The 22,708-nt window shown below is 41.2% G+C and overlaps 1 protein-coding gene and 1 long non-coding RNA gene across 7 annotated transcripts; both read right to left on the reverse strand.

The window, feature by feature from the left end:
• Positions 1–308: 308 nt before the first annotated feature.
• On the reverse strand, positions 309–22,471 carry LOC136438640 (tyrosine aminotransferase-like). 6 transcript variants are annotated; one of them, XM_066433540.1, is made up of 14 exons: positions 11,171–11,249; positions 10,646–10,691; positions 9,647–9,876; positions 9,331–9,435; positions 8,776–8,843; positions 7,890–8,048; positions 7,293–7,431; positions 6,577–6,629; positions 6,078–6,160; positions 5,608–5,677; positions 5,103–5,231; positions 3,231–3,314; positions 2,573–2,671; positions 309–2,333 (listed from the first exon to the last, which is right to left on the reverse strand). In XM_066433540.1, the coding sequence occupies exons 2-14, from the start codon at positions 10,663–10,665 to the stop codon at positions 2,199–2,201; spliced, it is 1,374 nt and encodes a 457-aa protein (XP_066289637.1). In that variant the 5' UTR covers positions 10,666–10,691; positions 11,171–11,249; the 3' UTR covers positions 309–2,198. The 6 variants fall into 6 exon arrangements, with proteins under 6 accessions (XP_066289637.1, XP_066289641.1, XP_066289636.1 ...); XM_066433544.1 differs by having other exon boundaries at positions 11,176–11,247; XM_066433539.1 differs by lacking the exons at positions 10,646–10,691; positions 11,171–11,249 and adding an exon at positions 22,337–22,470.
• LOC136438642 (uncharacterized) lies at positions 19,744–21,681 on the reverse strand. The gene is made up of 2 exons (XR_010756457.1): positions 21,269–21,681; positions 19,744–20,610 (listed from the first exon to the last, which is right to left on the reverse strand). It is a non-coding gene; the product is annotated as an uncharacterized lncRNA (long non-coding RNA).
• Positions 22,472–22,708: the final 237 nt, after the last annotated feature.

Genomic DNA, 22,708 nt, shown 5'->3' on the forward strand with positions numbered 1-22,708 from the left:
CATAATTAACGAAAAAGTGCCATAATTCATCCAAGTGGAAAATGCTAGGACTGACAATATTGCATCATGTCTAAGTTCGATAAAGGTGTTTATGACCAAGCATAATGTAAATGTGTAAGTCATTTGCATAAACAGAATAGTTCATGGATATATGAGGTCGCGGAACTCTTGTTGCATTTGCATTATAATTTGGTGGGTCTGCTGTTTCAGAATACCGTTAGTTATAACAAATGATGTATTATTGAATCCATCACCTTTCAAATATCTACTTTAAAAAGAGGAAGAAGACAATGAATAACTATAAACGGTTCCAACATCACACTTCTGTAATTTATTTTTTGTAACCCTAGACAGCAGGTTAGATTACAATGCATTCACCGTAAACATAGTTACTAACCAGTTATTATTCCTACGCCAGTCGTTACATTCTCTTTTGAGCAAAAATCTTATTTCTGAAACTAGCAAGACCTCATAAGCTTGTCCTACACCTGTGAACTACTACATACAGTTGTTTGTCACATCACACTAAAACCAACAGGCAACAAGGATGAACAGAAAATTAGTCAGGAAATACTAAAACAAACTATGCATAGCAGCTGCAAAGCTTAGCAGAATTTTAGGTACGAACATAAAGTTAAAAACCTTGCCAACTCATTGCAACAAACACATTACTTCTAACTCTACATGCGGTATACATTGTGGTATACAGAGAGAGATTTTGTCCCATGCCTCATGATCAAAGACAGCTGTATCATATGGCCACCCAAACATGCTACAAATGCCTAGATAGCATGTTTCCTTCTCAATGCTTACTTTTATCAATAAAGTAACCATTATTGGCCAGAGCTTTAATCTGGGTCTCATTCAAATGAGCATATATATATATATATAAAACCTCCTTGAAATGAGCTACAAGAGAATATCACTCCAGAACAAAATCAGCATGTGCACAGTTTTGTAAGTTTTAAAACAGAATGACTGAGAAGACATTAGTCCCTGGGCCAATCACTTGTCAGCCCTTTGGGCAGTTAATTTACCACACTGTGGTTGTTGTACTTGGACCAAGGTCAAAAAAACATGTCACCATCGACCTTTGACCTTAGCATTGTATGTTTGGATGTTAAAGCTCCTTGTGAGTACAGAAATTCTGCAAACCTTTAGCGAGCATCTATCACAATGCTTTATTGTACACACAGTTTGAAGTCTGTACAAAGAAGGAGTTTAAAGTCTACGTAAGTATCGCAGGTATCTCTCTTTTGGTCACTGGTAGACTGATTTAAACTTTCCATACTACTCACATGTGAACTAATTATTTACAGAACATGTACTGGCCCTTTGTTAATGCACATGATTATAGTGTATGGTATTTACACTACGAAGACAGTTCATATCAACAGTTATATTACTGTACATGTTGTCTGATCATAGGTAAGGCTCTATACCTATAAGTTTCACTGTTTAAGTTATCTCGATCTGAGGAAAATAAAATAGCTACGAAGAGTCATACTTTGAGCAAGGGAATTTGACTATAGTCATTCTGACAATGGCCTTGCAAGTATTTTCTGAACAATAAAATATTTCAAAATATATATATCACTTCTGCAGCAGAGCATATTACATTACTATGTTTTACTATATTGACAATATGATACCATCAAAACCATTTTCCAATGAACATGATGGCAGGATACAACTACTAGTATTGTGATAGTTGTCCATTTTTCTATTCACATTGAAAATGTACATTTTGTACATTATAAATGCAAAGCAGCAGTGTAGCTTATTTGAACTCATTAGGCCACACCAATTTAATTTCTTGGTTAACGGATTTTTTCATAAATTTTAGCACAAAAAAAAATCATGAAAACAGAAGGCTGGGGTGAAAACTTGCACCTGACCCTGTTCACTCCCTGAAATTGTGTGCACAAAAGTACAGACTTTACTCTGAGATTCTGTTTTCCTGTTGATTTTCCAATCTAGCATTTTTTTTAAATTCCGATAACCAAGAAATTAAAATGGTGTGGCCTTAGATATCCTGTAAGACCTTGTCAACACAGCAGAACACAAAATTCAACCCAACTTCTTGTCACTGCAACACAAAGAAATTAGCCTTTCCATATGTGTGGCTTTTTTTGGTCTAAATTGCTGTAAAAGCAACAAATGAATCCTCCACAAGAAGAATGATGAGGCAGCTGTCTTCAAAGTGCCCCGTTTGCAGCGATTTCCTCCATGTAGTGTTGGGCGCAGAATTCTTGGATTCGCTCGCAGGCTTCGCTGACCATCTCCTCCGGAAGGGTCAGGACGACACGGAAGAAGTCTGGGTACTGGAAACACTGTAGGGGCAGGAAGATTACTTTAACTTGATTAGCATACAACCTTGTCTTAAGTTGCTATCCTATTGACCATCTGAAATTGTCTTCACTTCATTAACATATCTTTACAGAGTTTTGGTATAAAACCTAGTTCTACCAGATCTTTCTTTAGTCACTGACGAAAGATAGCGGATGCTGTCTGAAACGTCTGACTATAGTCTGGGAAGTTGTTAAAATGTAGAAATAGTCTGGGAAGTTACCGAGGCCGGGAGACAGAAGACAGACTGCTCGGAGACCAGACGTTGTGTGAACTCCACATCACTGGTGAATGCTGGGAACTTGTCTATGTCAATCCCCACCTGTGACGTTGGATAGAAAAAAAATGCACTACTGTAGTTTTCATGATTGCACTGTTAAAAAGAAGTAACAAGTGAGAATCAAGAAATCTTCAACTTTGAAGGTAGCAGAACACAGTTATCGGCCAATGGGGATTTCTATAGTTAAGGACTACAAAGTGACTGGCTTTGACCTGGCAAAAATTACAGTAGGGCGCAGTAGAGAAATAGTTTAAGGTACAACCTACAAAATATTTAAAAATTAACAAATTCCATCAGTGTATCGGCTTTTGATGCCTTTTTTTAAACGGCAGCTCACCCTGAAAAGGCAGTTGTGTAAGAAGGTGCATTTATAATTATACACAGACTAGAAAAACTACACAATTCAGTTCATACAGTCTCAAAGCTGACATATTCCTATATCATACAACACAGTTCACACTTGAATCCCATCACATGCGACTTTTTGTACCGTACCCTGCCTTCAAGAATTTCATTTGCACCCGGGGGTCGCGGAGAAATACTGTGTTTTACAACCTCAATACAAGGGAGAAACAGTCAAATGAGTTGAACTCTGACCTACCATCATGTACATAGCACCACAAGGCATGATGGGAGTTAGCCCTGGGATCTTGGACACTCCGTTGAAGAACAGCTCTGCATTCCTCTGTCAACACAAATAACAGAGAAGGGAGAGAGTTATGACTACAAATCATACAGCTTCACTGCATCAAAACATTTCCTATTGTAAAAAAAGAAAAGGCTTGGCTTATTTGAAAGTGCAATTTTGTGCTCTTACAATTCCTCTTCATATGTATACATTGAACAAATACATTGAACAAATAATGTATAGTGTGGCCATCTACAACTCTGTACATTGATCGTATAATGTAGACCATATAACATATAATGAAGACAATATTACTTTGCAACTAATATGACAATTAGCTGGACTGCACCCTAACACAAGTGAATGGTCTAGAACGCAAGAGGCAGAATATCTTCACTGTGCTTAAGACCTATCTGCGTTTGAACAGTTCGGGGAGGAGGGAACAAGGAAGGGAGACAACACAATTAACAAATTCGTATTACGGTGACTAGCCAACCACCACTATCCACTGCCTGCCGACGACGCGCCGAGACCCCGGCCAGAGCGGCGGTTTGCCGAGAGAGAAGGGTGCTTGTTGGAGCGTCTCTGGGCAGAGAAGATATAGGTGTAGGGAACATACAGAATGCAAACCACCACAATGCAATAGGTGAAGTCAAGGGGGAAATGTTAGTACCAGTCTTCCAGTTAGAAGTTCTTTTTGGACATTCAGGGTTGCCAAGCTTGTCTATGCAAAGGAAATTCCCATTGAAATAATCTTCACATAGAATTATAATTTTGTAACTGAAAAATAGACATTTGTTACAATGTATAGGTAAATAAATTTTTTGCATGCATATTTTTCTCAAAATATTTCAACGTATTTCAACGCAATCATTTTATCCATTGCAACAAGTCTGCAGTGGTAAATAAGCAATTGCCTAATGCTTTGTATCCTAGGGTTTTGCTAAAAACAACACCAATCTAAGTATATAACTCATGTGGCATGCATTTGAAAGTGATCATAGACTTGAATACTGGTGCACCCCTAGTTCTGCCTCTTCCAGGATTATTAAGGGAGATGCCCTATCTCGAGACGTGCCCTAACTTGAGACAGAATTTCTTTTCTGAGCTTATTATGCATAAGTACATTGTGTTAGTTGAGAAACCTAGTACATGCACACAGCTGTCATTTGCATTAATACAAAAGTGCCTCAAGTTAGGATGGCATGTCTAGCATAGCATATAAAATTGAAGGCAAGTTCACGAAAACTCATGTTTTATCAGTTGTAAAGCAGAGTGCAAAAGTTTGCTTAGATTCTGGATGCATTTCTTAGCCTGAGTACTGGCCTCCGTAGTGACCGCTGGCTCACAAAAAATTGCTTGCTAACTGTTTTTAGCAAGCAATTTTTTTTGAGCCAGTGGTCACTACGGAGGCCAGTACTCAGGCTATGCATTTCTTGCTCAAATATGTTATTTATATCAATGTGTCAAAATTTCATTTATCAAAACCTAACCATTTTCAAGCAACTTGTGAAGAAGCGCAAAAAGTCTCGAGTTAGGGTATCCCCCATTATGCCTTGGTGTCTGGACAAGACAAAGCAACATTGTCAAATTTGCACCAACACAGCAAACTACAAGACCAGATCACAGCGTTATATTTCATTCCTCACTTGTCTTCAACATGCTCCCCATATATAGCTCTTAACAGATCTTTTTCAGTACTGCTTGGCAACCCTGACATTGACTTTCTTCTCCAATTGGTCTGACTACAAGTTAAACAAAGCTATAGCTACATGAGGAATCCTAGCATAATTTATTATGATGATGATGAAGAAAAATAGCTGAAAGAGTGTCAGCTCTCCTGACCTGCACGTGAGCCATGATCCCCTCGTAGAAGGACTGAGGCGTGTCCTCCAGGATCCGCGGCATGGCGGCTTGGATCAGCGTGTTGGGACCCAGGATCCTTTGGGACAGTCTCTGTAAGCCGTTACGGACCTGATATGAAGAGAAGCGAAACTGTCATTTACAGCATAGAAGAGCTTCAGTTTAGTCAATCTTTCCTGTAGTCTACTGTAAATGCAGAAATGTTGGCATTGATTTTATGTTTGCAGTTTTCACAGTAAGCTCTTTCCTGCAAACTTAAAACCATTTTTGCCGGTGTTTCTGTAGGGCTACTATTGTTTCAACCGCGACCTCAAAACCACCACCAACACTCCATTCTCTCGATAGCGCAAAATTAAAACCATGTGAACTTAAATGCATTTACAGTAATGTACAAACTTGTAATCTGCAGTTTAAACTGAAGCTGACAGGCGGAGTGCTTTATCTTGTGTTGGTTACTAGAACAAATCACATGATTGTATTTCCTTACCTCTGCTTCAAAGGCCCCATGTCGGTCATTGATGAGCACCCAGCCTAGTCGCCAGCCTGGGACGACATATCTGCGCACGAACACAATCAAAAACAGTGAGTACATGGAGAGCATAGCAAGGCGGCACAGTAATCTTGTGGTTTGGGTTGTTCACTTAGAATCTACAGGTCCTGGGTTTGAATCCCTAGAAGGCCCCAATGTTGTGCCCTAGGAAAAGGCACTTTACACCTATTCCCCCACTTGACTCAGGTGAAAATGACTGCCTAGTTTTGGTTAAGTATGTCCTCTCCAATGGCACGTAAAGCCGGAGGTCCCGTGTTTGACAACACCTAGAGCACATTAAAGAACCCACCACACTTAAAAAAAGTATGGTTCCTTCCTGGCGTGAATGGAAAAAACCTTACAGTCTGGCCTTACATAGCTGGTACCTACTGGTTTACTGATAATTTTGAGGTGGCATTTGTACCTACCTTTTTGCGATCCCACCACATGACAGGATAGGCACCTCGGTGGTGAGGGAGGCCATGAAATGAAAGCTGTGTCCAGAAAACACCTGGAAGAACAACAGCATACGTAATCACTCAGTATTGACAGAAGTTGGAATCATGCTATTCGCAGCCTTGCTCACAGCCTATTCTGCTAAAGGCTCTGCTAAACTGGGCTCGTGGGCGTGGCTTTGCCCAGAGAAAACATTTGAGCAAGTCTCTGTTTCGCTGACAGCTTGTTAGTGGCCATGCCCACAACAAAAGTGGAAACCTTCCGGTTTAGCAGAGCCTCCCCCAAGGCATATTGTATAGGCCATGTGAGGATCTGAATAGGAGAATGGAAATGATTTCAAGAATATTTGATGAGAAATTTTCCATTGCAGCATTGTACACTGGACAAAAATTATCCCAAGACAGTTATACATACGACAAGATACACCACTACAACATATACGTTGTAAGGGAAGTTTAAGACAAATCTTACCATATCTGCATAGATCTCATCTGCCACAATAGGCATTCTGAGTCTCTCAGCAACTGCAAGGAGATAAATTGTCAACAAACACAGAAACTAGACATTGTTTTCATTGGATCATTTTTTTCTACTGGAGGAAAGTTGTCCTTAGCAATCTAAAAACAAACAATAAAGCTAGAACAAATGATTTCTTCCAGGGCTATCTTCATCAAATTACTTTTAGCTATCACTGTTATAGTTACATTATGAGTAATCTTTTTAACAGAAGTTTTATTGTAGCCTCCTTTGCAGACTTCCTATAACTGGAGCGTATATAATGGGGGTGGGGTGTTGACGCGATTTCTTTCACCGGCCAAGGTTCTCTAATGCCGGCAAGGGACTTTTGCTGTCAACGGAGTTATGTAGCCGAGGGACGACCGCCTTTATATCCCCACCCCCAAATATACACACCGCTGTTATACGCAGTCTACGAAGGAGGCTATTATTGCAAGTTCATGCCTGAGGGCTAATTGTAGCTACATTGTAGAAATATAGGCAAAAACATACATGTGACAGTGAACTGTGACTGACACTGTTGTAACAATAGACTATCTAACACTAGTGTTGACTATATCTAGACAAGCTGGGTTTGACTTCTTTTTTGGAGGCAGTGGAAGACGAAAGCCCCTCTTTTTCTAGAATTTATGGGTTGTGATATCAAGAGGAAAGTGGCTTTTTGTACAGACCATGTAGAATGTCCTGAATGTGTTCTTTGGTAAAGACGGACCCACAAGGGTTGGACGGGTTGTTCACCACAATGGCTGCTGTGTCCTCGTTCACCAATGACTGCAGGTGGTCCAAGTCAATCTCCCAGCCACGCTCAGGCTGGGAAGAAACAATATTCATTAACTCTCTAACATAATTCCACCAAGGTACATAATTCTGCCACCCAGAAAAGATACCATGGGTGATACGGAATACACCGTGTTGTATATCATTTATGTCATACTCACCTAAGAAAACACACATTTCAATGCAAAAATGCGCCAGAAGTTGAGAAAAGTTGGCATCCTCAAACAAAAAATTGTAACAGTCGCAATACCAACACCCGAATCCAGTATTCAAATTTCCGACAGCGGCGCACTCGGCGCACTCAACATGTATTCTAAATATTCTATGGAAGCCCATGTGATAAAAGTAGAAGCCCATGTGATAACCCGAGATACCACCAGGTCTGGATCACCCGAATCATTTTCATGGCCCATGTATGACATAAAATTCAGTATCAGTACCTAATGTTACGTTTAGGTACACATCCCTAACTACTACACTACCATACTTACCAGTAAATTGTAGTGTCTAATCTCGACCCCGATGGACTCTGCTAGTGTCTTGTAGAGAGAGAAGCCAGGTCTGGGGACCAGAATGTTCTGTCCAGGGTTAGCCAGTACAGAGATACACAGGTCCAGGGCACCGGAACACCCACTGCCGAATATCACATCCTGTCAACAACAAAAAAACAAATGGAACACTTTAGGAAAGAAACCTTTAATATACAGGGAGCAACACAAAGTAATGATGTTGGCTATCTATTACAGTAAGACCACACCAATTTAACTTCTTGGTTAACAGATTTGTTTTTTTAAATCTTAGCATGAGGACATCATTATAGCAGAAGGCTGGGGTGAAAACTTGCACCTGACCCTGTTCACTCCCTAAAACTGTGTGCACCAAAGTACAAACTTTCATGTTGATTTTCCAATCTTCCATTTTTCAAAAATTCCGTTTACCAAGAAATAAAATTGGTGTGGCCTAATGATAGCAAGTAAGGACATCCAATTCTACACAATCACGTTGCAACTTTACAACAATAGGATTTGCTGTAATTTTAAGGCTTTATGTGCCTTTAACAATATAGATGTTTTCTGTTAAGAAAAAAAGGCTTTGAACAGTGGAAGAATGTAAGAATGTGGAGTAAACACTGTACTTCTTTGTTCAGTCTGTTGACACACTTGAAATCTTCAAAAACCTACCAACCCTTATTTTTCCAGAAGTGTTATTGGAAACAATGTTAACAGCCTTAGGTGGACCAGTTGGCTCAATAGCTTCCTGAGGATGTGAGTCAAGCAACAGAGAACCCTCAAACAGGAAATTGTTTGCAAGACTGAAGCAAGAGTTTCCTAAAATAATACTACAAAAAGATTTAGTTTAAATCTAGAGTTTGCTTACTTTGGCTTCGAGCGGTGCTTCAGGACAGGTGTAATATTTTGCGATGGCTGCTCTGGCACTTTCGTAGCCTGTGAAAAGACATACAATTTACTGATGAAGAAACATCCTATCCTGTATCTTATACTGCATATCACTGTCAGAAAATTGCCCAGCCAAGAATGCAACGAACAATAAGCTTCACAACTTAAATTCCTGTTGGCAAGTCTACGTCTTTCAAGCTCTGTGCTCTCTCCCAGACTGCCCCTACCCCCTGGCTGTCTTATTCAAGTTATTGGGTCAGCGGGCCGGATCAAGTCATGTTAGGATTTGTCAGTTGGACCAATCGTAGGGAATTTCTCTGAAGGAAGTGACCCTTGACCTCCACTGGTGCGACATGCCGCCTGGGCTCGCCTCTCGCTTAATCACATTAATCATCCTAGTGATCCCATGACAATCACGTTAAGAACACAAATGCATTATTCCAACCTGTAGTTCAAGTTTCAATCTTGCCAATCTACAGTTTTAGTCTTGCCATATTTCACTACCATGGTTACAACACCAAACTTGAGAACGTACCGATGGACGGAGCATAGCCGTTGTACTTCCTTGTGTGGATACAGTCAATGACGGCTTCTTCTATCTCACGGGGAGGCTCCAGGTTCCCAAATACAGTCGGATCACCTGGAATTTGACCAAACCATGAAGTCAGTGTATGTTCAAAACACCTTCTTCAAAAACGTTTATGAATGAAGTTTGGTTCTGGTGTTGGTAACAACATATTTCAAATGCTTGTAAATTCCACGAAAATTCTTCAATGTATCTTATCCGAGACTGGGTAAAAGAAGCACAATAGTTTTTGCATATTAAGCTAGTATAGAATAGAATAAAATACCGATAGAAAGAGCGATCATTTTCTTCTCGGGATTGGGTTCGATCTTCATGTTGTCCACGATCTGCCGGATGGGATTGTGGGTGTTCTTCGCCATTCGGGACGAGGGGACGACCCACTTGGCGCGCTTGACTTGCGGGTTGTCGCCATGACAGTTTCTGTTCCCATTCACATAGCTGCTGCTGCTGCTGGCCATAGTCACCAGGGCCAATCTTGGGATTTTTTTCTGAAGACTAAAAAAGGAAATTCATCTTACAAAATGTCACTTGGCTGCAGCTGGGACAAGACACATATCTATAATCCCCTTAAAGTTTTCATATGAGTAGACAGTACAACAAGATGCATTCCGTATCACACGAGATGCCAGTCCGCGGGAGGCCTGGGACCGAGCATGATGTGGAATGCACCGTGCTGTATTCTATTTACGTCATACCCTTCCACAAAAACACAACATTGATTTCAATGCAAAATGCGTCAGAGGTTGAACAAAAATGGCGTATTTTCTAATTTTGCATTTTGCAACTGGTTTTAGATTAACAGTATATTGGCCGAAAACTTTTTTTGGAAACAAAGATTGATGCACACGCCTTCAGGCTTGATCCATATAATCAAATCAACATGGCCTATATCATGACACAAATACAACACTGTACATTCAATATATCCCCCCACGTTATTCTTCTAGCTCTACTACGACAGCCCCTCACTGGACACCTTCAAGAGCAGGCTCCTGTCATCCCACATGTAACCCGGACACTGCAGTTGCGCCTCTTCTGTCTACGTGATATCCCTATCAGGGCGTTTGTAGACTATGAACTAGAACTAGAACATGGAGACAGCAGATATGACTCCCTAACTTAGGTTTGTGACATAAACGGGGAGCAAGAAAAATGAAACGATTTTGCCTCCCAACATCTGCTTGGTATTATTACTGTACAACCTTTGACCTTTATCGCCAGGTGCAAACATTGGCCCGACCCCCGGATGTGACAATTTACTTACGTAACGAAAACCCGGGACATTGGCCGGTAATGAACTCCCGAGTATTCTGTGACGTTAAAAGAAGCATGAACACAGGTTAAAGCAGCTGGACTGCGGGACAACATGGCAGGCAGGCAGGCTGGGGAAAAAAATTATGGCGGGCTCCCAGGTCGTTACATTGGCAAGGTCGTCTGCGGTCGTCGGTTTCAAGACACAGAAATTATGAAACTCGTCTGGAGCTTCTTTAATATGGCACACATCATGTCTACTACAAATCGTCAACTAAGATTCCTAGGTTGGCTGGTTTGAGACGAAACATTGCGAGGGAAAATGGTGGATGAACACGCACTGCAAAGTTGGCAGTCAACCATGCCCGGCCGGTTTGTTATGACATTTAAGGGCATTTCCCCCCAATTAAGGGTGGTACAAGCGCACAATACACCAACAAACGGCACGGGTATATCCTTAGTCTCCATCTTAAAGCAGAAATTACAAATGCAATAGGGTTTAAAGTGAGGAAATCGACCGAATGAGCGATACACATACCTTACCTTCCCGTGCCCTTGCTCGAGATATTGTTACTGCGTGCTTAACATGTGACGCGACGTCATCACCACCGCTGATTGGTTAATATATGGGCGGGAACAGCAAGGTGCTTTCTCATTGGTCAAAACTGGGTCACCTTAAAAGATAATCATCATAATTCCTCCTCTGGGAAAAAAGTTGGGGGGTCCGGTTCAGAATCAAGGCCCCAAGGAGGTTATCACCTCTTTGAGAACCATAAGAGGTGCTTTAGAAGGTCTTGAATGTTGATTTCGAATGGGAAAAGTGTTTTGTTTGTACAGGTGTCAAATTCTCTATGTCATCAATCATTGTAAATCACCAGATAAACACGCAACCTACAATTTATGACGTCATGAATTGTCTAATCTCTGCTGTGACGTCACGCAGATCGTGATCTCATATGAAAGGGACAGGAGCTTTACATCTGTAACAGTACAGAAACGTATTAAATGTAGCTATACAAGTCAGACATTGGTTCTGTCATTAAATGTTTTCCGGTATACCTATACCTAGCTCGGGGTGTTGGAGTTGAAGGAATCCCTGTTTCTCTCTTTTCTGTGTCCTCAGACACAAGCTAAACGTTAAGTGTTTGTGTTACGTCATGTCTACCATGGCTAGTCATCATAAAGCGATATCAACAGCCGAATTCCTTGGTGCCCCTTCTCCAAACCGTCTTGTGAAAAGCATCAAATAATTGGAATGTTAGCCCGCTTTCCAGACTTGAAAATTGAAACAACATGGCCGGTAGACGACACTTGTTACGCGCCGAAATGAGTCCTTCGAACCCTCCATACAATCAGTCGTAGTACAGTCACGATACGTTGAATCAGGCTGGTTTATGTGTCCCTGTGATCTCAACACGTCTGACAACCTCGTGTAGGTCAGTTGAGAATTCAAAAAGTATTTGAACACGAAATTTGTTCCTTCAAAGTTGACCTTCTAAGTACTCATTTTGGCGAGGTTTTACGGTCTGCATGGGGGTTTCCAGACGACCGATGTATATCATGATCCAGTCTACTTCCGGGTCAAAGGAAGCACCCAAAGCCAAACAAACAGAACACCAAGCACATTCAGCCGAGTGATCGCCGATATTGTACCTTCAGTTTGGAGATCCGTATGTGAATTTTGTATATGTCAACAAAGGTTAACTCATTACCAAAATGAAACCTACTTCAAATCGAGTCATTCTAATCGCGAAACTAATGTTAACTAACACTATAAGGAAAGTTTGGCCGACATAAATATGAAGCGTAGAACTCACTAGAAGCATATATAAACATATAAAAGATTTACCATTATGTATTTTGACCAGAATCCTTGAGATAAAGGACTTTGAGTGAGTTTTTGACCCCCATTCTTTTGTATTCTCCCTCTAATAGCGTTACATGTTATTCAAAACTTATAATCCAGATCACCAAATCATTGTCCTTGACACTTGATGGATCATCATAGACATAGGTAGCAATTGAGGTATCCCAAGGGCGTGTAATTCTGTCCTTCCAGTAATATGAGTGTGCCCTAATCGTAAGTGTGTGTCACTCTGGGACGGTAACAACCATGTGTAGCCTTGATAAAGTAGAAAATGAATCGTGTACTGTGCCTTCTATGATGACCTAAGGGTGTGTCATTTTAATGACACAAGAGAAACTCAGCTATACCAATTGTGTCTCATTCCAATGACATCGGAAGAAACTAAGCTATACTAAGGGAGTGTCATTCCAATGACATATTGGGAAACTAGGCTGTGCCATAGGTGTGTCATTCCAATAATGTAGGCAAAAAAATCAGATACTAGTATACCACGGGTGCGTCATTCCAATGACATAGGCAAAAACTCAGCTATACCAAGGGCGTGTCATTCCAATGACATAGGGGAAGTCCGGCTATACCAAGGGTGTGTCATTCCAATGACTTAGGGGCATATCCAGTTATACCAAGGTTCTTTCATTCCAATGACATATGGGGAAATCTCAGCTGTGTCATGGGTGCGTCATTCCAATGATAAGGCAAAGACTCCGATGGTGTGTCATTCCGATGATATCGGGGGTAATCCAGCTATACTAAGGATGTGTTATTCCGATGACAAGGGGAAACTCAGCTATACCAAGGGTGTGTCATTCTCATGGCATAGGGGGAAATCCAGCTAACCAAGGATGTGTCATTCCAATGACATAGGGGGAAATCCAGCTAACCAAGGGTGTGTCATTGCAATGACATAGGGGGGAAATCAGCTGTGCCAAGGGTGTGCTTTCCAATGACATAGGTGAAAACTCAGCTATAACAAGGGAATGTCATTCCAATGACATAGGGAAGAACTCAGCTTTGCCAAGGGTGTGTCATTCCAATGACTTAGGGGGAAACTTAGCTATACCAAGGGTGTGTCATTCTCATGACATAGGGGGAAATCCAGCTAACCAAGGGTCTGTCATTCTCATGACATAGGGGGAAACTCAGCTGTGCCAAGGGTGCGTCATTCCAATGACATAGGCAAGAACTTAGCTTTGCCAGGGGTGTGTCATTCCAATGACATAGGGGGAAACTCAGCTGTGCCAAGGGTGAACTTTCCAAAGACATATGTGGAAACTCGGCTATAACAAGCAAAAGTGTGTGTCGTTCCAATGACATAGGCGGAAATCCAGCTATAACAAGGGTGTGTTCTTCCAAGGGTGTATCAGGAGTCTATGCTGCAATCTAAGAGATTAAACGGCTAGTATTACTACAGGTACCGTTGCGCTGCTTAAGTATATAGGGACTTCACCTGTCGTCATTTTGCGACGCCGCTCAAAGGCAGAAACATAATACAAATCTCGTTTGTGTCACGACACAGAGAATGACATACTCTCATGAAAGCTTGGTCTTCACCTGTCATTAGTATTGGACTGACACGACCTGAGGAATGACAAACCCTTGATATAGCTGAGTTTTCCCCTATGTCATTGGAACGACACACCCTTGGTATAGCTGAGTTTCTCCCTATGTCGATGGAATGACTTGCTTACTTGCTTGCTTATGTCGAGACTGGACGGTCTCGAGTCGTGATGGCAGTCCATGTGGTTCTATCCCTCATCGCTTGGAGCAGACTATCAACTTCAAGGCCAGTGTCTTTCTTCAGGGTGTCAATGTATGTTGCTGCGGGTCTTCCAGGCCTCCTTTTCCCATGCCTGGGAGTCCAGAGAACCAGGTCAGCCACTTCTTCTTTGCTTCTGAGGCAGTGTCCAGCGAACTTTAACCTCCTTGTCCTGATCTTGTCAGACAGTTTTGGTAGTCCAGCATACAGGTCCTTGTTGGTAATGTGTTGTGACCAGTGGATGTTTAGTGCTGATCTCATGAGCCTTGTGTAGCATCCATCCAGCTGCTTTTCTAGCTTGGAAGTGATTGTCCACGCTTCACATCCATACAAGAGGACTGCTTCAACCGTCGAGAGGAAAAGCCTCACTTTCAGCTTGCGAGAGAGGTTTGATCTCCAAACCTTCTTCAGCTTGTTACAAGCCTGCCAGGCTGCTGCTTTTCTTGCTGCTATGTCCTTTTCTGTGCTTTCCATCCTAGATCCCAGGTACTTAAAGTCCTTTACCTCCTCCAAGGCAGTACCATCGCTTGTCTTGAGATGGAATGACACACCCTTGGTATTGTTGATTTTCCACGTATGTCATTAGAATGACCACTTCATGATTTCTCCGTATGCAATTGGAATGACAAAGCACCCTTCTGATAGCTCAGTTTCCCCCTATATTATTGGAATGACACACCCTTGGTATAGTTGAGTTTCCCCCTATGTCTTTGAAATGACACACCCTTCTGATAGTTCAGTTTCTCCCGATGTCATAGAATTATGACACATCCTTGGTGTAGCTTCATTTCCCAATGCGTTAATAAGAGTCTTACGACGCGAAATCTTCATGAAATTTAGTTTTTATCAAATGGTGTCTTTTTTGCCATAGTGAATTGTTCTTGTCGTTGCAAGTTGTGCTTTTTTTTGTGCCAGTGGGTGCTTGTTTGGTTCTCATATGTGGTTTTCTTGGAAACCAGTTCCCTACCAATGCCATTCTATAACCCTCAATGGTATGACCACCACCTGTCGTGCCCCTGGAGAAGTGACCCAGGTTTGCTACTAACGTGACGGGTGTGACCCAGTTTTGCTACTAACATGCCTAGAATGGAGGTATAGATTTTCTTCATTACTTCTGCAAATTCAGTCCCAATTTGCATAATTTGCACTTCAGTGTGTACGTCTATGTCCAACCTACCTGCGTACCAAATAACATGAAAATCTGTTGTACCTTTTGTTGAGTTATTCTCCTTAGAAGATCTACCATTATGTATTTTGACCAGAATCGTTGAGAAACTTAACGTTACATCTAATCTAAAACTTGTAATCCAGATCACCAAGTCATTCTCCTTGACACAACATTGGCAAAAACCAAGGCTGTGTCATTACAATGACATAGGAGAAAACTCAGCTATACAAAGAGTTTGTCATTCCAATGACATAAGGGGAACTCGGCTATATCATTACAATGACATAGGGGAAAACTCAGCTATACAAAGGGTGTGTCATTTCAATGACATAGGGGAAATCCAGCTATGCCAAGGGTGTGTCATTCCAATGATATAGGCAAAGACTCAGCTATACCAAGGGTGTGTCATTGCAATGACATAGGGAGAAACTTAGCTGTGCCATGTGTGTGCCACTCCGATGGTATAGGGGAAACTCGGCTATAGCAAGTGTGAGTCATTCCAATTATTTAGGGGGAAACTCAGCAATACCAAATGTTTGTCATTCTGATGACATAGGCGAAACTCAGCTTTAACAAGGGTATGTCATCACAATGGCATAGGGGGAATCTGATCTATCATCTGAACGTTGTGCAAGAAATCTATGCTTTTATCTAAGAGATTTAACGGTCACTACGGCCATTGACGGTCCTCTTTTGGGAGTTCCTATGATAACTGAGTAAGCCGTCTTTAATCCGGTAGCCAAGTTTAAAGGAAATGCGATGTTTTATATTTGAGATATAAAAAAGCGACTTCACCATATTCTGGCACAGGGCGAGATGGCCTGGCATATATGCTGCTGCACATAGCTTTCCAGGTAAATTCCTACGTGCTACGTGCACCGTCATTTTGAGTAAGCTGAGTACCAGCATTCTTAGCCTTTGTCCGCTCCCCAAGTTTTTTTGGTCGGTAGCAGAGCTTGGAGAGCGGACGAAAGCTGAAAAGGCTGATACACAGACTACATTAGGAGCGCTTTTCTCTCTAAAACCTGGTGAAAGGGGAGTTTTCTCAACGCGTTAACGTAACAGTCACCTAATATTCTAATCTATCTGTGCTGTCAAAGTCGTCAGTAGCTATGCTATACCGTTGCGCTGTACATATAGGGCCTTCACCTGTCGTCATTTTGCGACGCCGCTAAAAAGCAGAAAAATACACATACACAGAAAATGACATACCCTCAGGATAGCTTAGTCTCTTTAAAATTGGACTGACACGACCCGAGGAATGACACACCCTTGTGATAGCCGAGTTTCCCCCTATGTCACTGTAATGACAAATCCCTGGTACACTTGATTTCCCCCCTATTTCAATGGAATGACACACCCTTGGTAGTGTTGATTTTCCACCTTTGAAATGACACACTTCCTGATTTATCCGTATGCTATTGGAATGACACAGCACCCTTCTGATAACTCAGTTTCCCCCTATGTTATTGGAATGACACACCTTTGTAATAGCTGAGTTTCCGCCTATGCCACTGGAATGACACACCCTTGGAATACAAACATTTCACCGATCGGAATGGCACAGCCTCAGGATACCTAAATTCCACACAGTGTCATGGAATGACAAACCCTTGGAAGCACTGAATTTCACCCTGTGTCATTAAAATGACATTGGATTCACACAGCCTTGGAGTACTGTAGATAAATTGGATTGTGACTGGAAAATGGCAAGAATTTCACCCATATACAAATCCGAGAGCACTTTATGAACAGTGGTGGTCAGCTCATGGCCCACCAAAGAATTAAAAAAAAAAACACCACAGCACAGGTACAGCCGTTTAGAAGGTAGTGGAGGACATCAAGTTGACATGCAGTACCCGTAAGAGCGTGCACGGCCGTCCTTTTCCTCGATCTGAGAAATGCATTTGACACTGTTCATTCGGTAATCTCGAGAAGTGATTATGAGGAAGCTGTATCTGAGGAGATGAGAAGGGCAGCTAACTGGTTTACAGAAATTAAGTTATCATACTGAATGACATCCGGACAAATCAATCTACGGTTTTTGGTCTGCCTCAGAAATTGCGACATATGGGAAAGACTGTTTCTATAACATATGGAGTATGGAGTAAGCAACTTCGAACGGATAGACTCCTTCACGTACATCGGCGTTACTCTTGACTCTACTGTGTGGAACTCATATCAAGAAGATTACAAAGAAGCTCCTTGCTGGCCTTTAAGCATAATGCCGTGCCAAAGTGAAACCGTTTGTGCATGATATGCCCATACATGGACAATTGTATCACTGCTTGGTTGCCAACGCTGATTAATTGCAACATGACTAAATTGCCATAACTGAACAGGTTGCTATACCGAGCAGCAAGGATCATCATCGGCAGAACGCGTACCTAACTGTTACCGATAGCCTGATAGTGGAGGCGGGTTTCGAGCCACTGAATGCACGTGGAAAGGAACACGCTAGTAACTATTTTAAGGCAATATGTTAAAGGCACGAAAGTAGCTATAGCTATAGCCTGAAAAAGAGGACCAGAGACTTGAGTGCACATGTGTTCGCTGGTAAAGTAAATGAAATGAAAAATTCTAAAAACATTCCTGCCTTATTGGAAAGAAACACCCTTGGAGCACACTATGTCTTTGGAATGACACACAGTTGGAACTTCTAAATTGCACCTTCTGTCATTGGAAAGCCCTTGGAACAGCTGAATTTAACCCTATGTCATTCAAACGACACATGAATACATGAATTTCACCATGTGTCATTGGAATAAAACACCCTCATCACACCTATATTTCACCCTGTGTCATTCGACTGACACAGCCTTGGAATACCTTGTTTTCACCCTATATCATTGGAATGATACACCAATGGCACGGCTATGTTTCTCCCTATGACATTGGAATGGCACACTCTTGTTATAGCTGTTTCCCGCCATTGGAATGACACATCCTTGGTTTAGCCGAGGTTCCTCTATGTTATTGAAATGATACACCATTGGTATAGCTGGGTTTCCCCTATGTCATTGGAATGACACACCCTTGGTATAGCTGAGTTCCCCCCTATGTCAATGGAATGACACACCCTGAAAGCTGAGTTTCCAACTGTGTCATCTGTCATTGGAATGACACACACAGAGAAAATTAAGTGGTTTCAATGGTGTCATTCGAATCAACAGAGGTAAAAACAGTAGTCCCAAAGGTGTGTCATTTTAATGGGTAGACACTGGGTAGAATTAAGATATCGAAAGAGAGTGTGCTGCCAATGCCAGTGGGAATCTGAGAAATCTTTTGCCCGCGATGACTGTAGCGCTAATATTGTTTCCATTGCAAACTTAAAACTACCGCGAACACTCCCTTTTCTCCCTACCTGTGAAATTAAATGCATTTAAAGTATATCAGAATAATACAACATATGGATAGATTTATCATCTTCCTCACCTGATGAATGTCAATAACCAATTGGGCAATATCAGAGTCAACTTCAAATGTTTAAAGACCCTGGTATTTGAAACCTGTGTTGGCCAATAAAACGGCCAGAGCCAAATTCTACAATCCTGTGGAGCAACTCCTTTCTCCTCCTGCCACAGACAATTGTGCTTATATGAAGAATGCAATTCCATTTTGTACCTACTGTGAATTTGACAGTGAAAACAATATACATATGTGTGACTCAGATGTTTGTTTTACTGGTCGAGCATTTGACCATTTCCAGCATTCTTTATGCATGTTTATCAGTTATATTCACTCTCACTCACTCACTCACTCACTCACTCACTCACTCACTCACTCACTCACTCACTCACTCACTCAGGTCCTCTTGCTCTAATCTATACAAATATATTTCCTGTAATTTTAGATTATAGTCACTGACTTTTCTCAAAATTCAACTTTAGGCACATAGAAATAACACCAAATTCTTCTTACAAATACTTTTTTATCGCACAATGCTACTGTTACTGACTATTGCATAGACTATATTTTCTGCAAATTCCTACTTCCTGCATAGTACAACTTACGGCACATAGGAAATTCTTCATCTTCTTTTCTACATGTACGTACAGGTAGGTTAAAAATGAAATAATTTCTTCATTACACAAAGGGAAAAGGTATTGTAGCCTTCTGCACAGAAGCTTGAGATGGAATCTACAATTTGTATCCAGTCTTCACCACTACACTAAAACTAAAAGATCTATACTAATAATGATGAATCCATGTCTATTTCACAAAGTGATTGAGGAAGGTATTGGAATACAAACTGATGAGTTATGGTAAGAAAGGGACTTATGTAGGAACCTGCGTCACCGGACAAAGGAAGGATGCAAGCATTCTGCAAAATGTTTATATGGCCTTGCTGCACTCACTATATATTCTACATGAACCTACACTCTGTAAACAGTGTACTGTCAGGATTAGAAGATTCTGTGCACAGCAATCCTTGGAGGCACATAGTAGCTGGCATAGATATACAAATTGATCAAGTTCAGAAACCACACACATGATCGAAACCTACACTCATCTTACTATGTACAAGGAAAATCACACGTCAGGTATGTACAGAGCTGGGTAATTTTTCATTTAGTATCTAGCAGTAGTGAGATAGAGTAGTATAACTAATAAGCAGCAAAAGGACAATCTAGTATTCTATACACATAATCAAATTCATGTTGTTTTCAAAGAAACGGCATCATCTACTGAGTTCAGCATAGATATGACAATATTCAAAAATTGTGGCTTCCAATACAGACTGTTGGATCCGCATTTTCTCAAATACAGAGTCGCACTTTGCTATATGAGGAGTCTATCATTTTTACAACAGTTAATACAATTCTCTGCAAATACATAAATCGGGACATATCAAATCTATCTACAATGTAATAAAGCAACATGAGAGTAACATATATCAGGTATGAAGACGTAAACATGCAATGAACGGTTGATAGGATTATCAATATCCAGCAGGGCTGGAAATCAACATACTAATATCTGTTTTCATTAATTTCAGAAAGAAGCATAGTCATAAAACATTGATACATTTATGTATTCTGTTCAATTCTGTTGGTTGTTCAAGAAAATACATGCACAAGTATATGATGCACCCTTGTGTTACCCACACGAGACATCAACAGGCAGCTATGGTGACAGGGTATGTAGATGCATCAAGGACAGTGAAAAGGGCCTGAAATGCCCATTCTGAAAATGTATTCAACAACAAAAATTTATTCAGATGGGCATAACAACAATTGCCAGTGTCTCCCTTCCCGAAGAATGTACATGTATTTGTATAAAGGTAAGTTACTAGTATTCAAATGAAAACCTTTGAATCAAAATTGTGCACGGACACACTAGTTGCAGGCTAAAAGTAGTAAAAATTATGTTTCTTCGCATGGATTAACTAACAAATAAAATATATACACACAGATTATGTTTTATATTAAAGTTATATGGTTAGTGAAGCATTCTCAAAAATAAAAACTACACCATGCATATCATCCATGTTAGTGTATTTACAAGTTCAGTGCCTCCTGACCATATAGAATTTAACCAACAATCACCCGAACTTACACATGGCATGGCTGGCTCTACCGAGAATATTTTATCGCCCCCCTCCCCTCCCCAACTAAGGAGCGTGACGTGTTTTTTTTTTCTCCATAAATGCCGCAAACATAGCAACGAAAAGAATAACAGCATATTATTACTCGTCCTAACACCCAACAGGTGTACATGTGTACGTAGAGATGGTATGATTCCCCATATGTATCGTATCGAAACTCTAACGTTCTAACTAAACGTTCTAACGTTAACGTTACGTTACAGAAATGTTTACACTGTGAACAATGTCTACACAAACCTCTTGTCTTCTTGGACACGCAGCTGGCCAGAAAAAGCATTACTGTCGTCCAAACAGTCCCACATATTTGTGCCAAGTATCCCCGCTAAACTGTCAAGTCGTTTCTATTATGAACCAGTGTGACCCGGAAACAGATGCGCCTCACCCTGTAACCGGGTGCCACGAAACCCCCATGTGGTGCGTATTTCAGCCAAAAAACAATGGCGGAGACCTCTGAAAATCTTAGTTATGGGCAGACTTTGACGTGGTAACCCGTCAATATAGTAGAAGTCTTAGTTATTTTGTGAACTACACGGGGTTCTCTGGGCCGTCATCGTTACGAGGACATATTATATGGCCTGATTCAACATATTGTGACTGTACTACGACTGATTGTATGGAGGGTTCGAAGGACTCATTTCGGCGCGTAACACACTTCATTATTGGCATGGCCTCTAGGATGCTCTCGTGGTGAATTGTGTTTTTTTTTTTTCAAGGAGAAACCCTCCTTGGGTTTATTTGGTGATTTTCCGGTGACCACTCCACCATATATTCATGATATCGGGAATGCGCATTTCCTATGTTGTTACCCAATTGTTACCCATTATTGAACTTGACCTTCGTTTTTTCCGACTTTTACTCACCTATGAAATACCATAAGCGCCCGTCCACAGCTTCTCCAGTTGTGCTGTCCATACATACCCACCGTGACACACACGCGCGCGCACACACACACACACCGTGACACACACACACACACACAGACACACACACACACACACACACACACACACACACACACACACACACACACACACACAAACGGCAGAAATGCAAAGCAAAACCTTCTTGGCTTGACCAATTATAGCAAAATATTCCAAGCATTTTAAATCATCTTTCAATGAAAATGGTAGGTCATCATTTGGGTTTCCTATCTTGGACTAAAAAGCAACCTACTTTCAATTGTCTTTTTTATGTGAAGAAAACCCTGAATATCGATTTCAGGAGAATTTCTGCTCGGCGTGGAAACATCTGAACACAAGTACTGTACATTTACGTCGCGCACTCATACTCGAACTTAATACTCACATTAAGTTGCTCAATAACTCCGTGTTCCTGGCTCTCCCGACAACCGTCAGAAATCGTCCGTAGTTCATTTTTATGAGATATTGTTTTGAGCGTGTCTGTGTACGTGTTTGCGTATGTGTTTGTGTGCGCGTGTGTGTGTGTGTGTGTGTGTCCAGATGCTCGATTCGTCTCGCTGCCAACCGATAGACCGACAGACAACAATATTATTAATCAAGGAGGGGCGCCCGTTACACCGGTTTATCTAGACCTTAGCCTAGATAAACTGGTGTAACGGGCGCCCCCCCTTGTGATTCATGTATGTAAATTCAACTTTTATTTCACTGAATAAAAAACAAAGTTTCATGGAGATTTCGGGTCCTAAGACTCTTGTTC

The sequence above is a fragment of the Branchiostoma lanceolatum genome, chromosome 7 (assembly GCF_035083965.1).
Source record: "Branchiostoma lanceolatum isolate klBraLanc5 chromosome 7, klBraLanc5.hap2, whole genome shotgun sequence".
Classification (NCBI taxonomy): domain Eukaryota; kingdom Metazoa; phylum Chordata; class Leptocardii; order Amphioxiformes; family Branchiostomatidae; genus Branchiostoma; species Branchiostoma lanceolatum.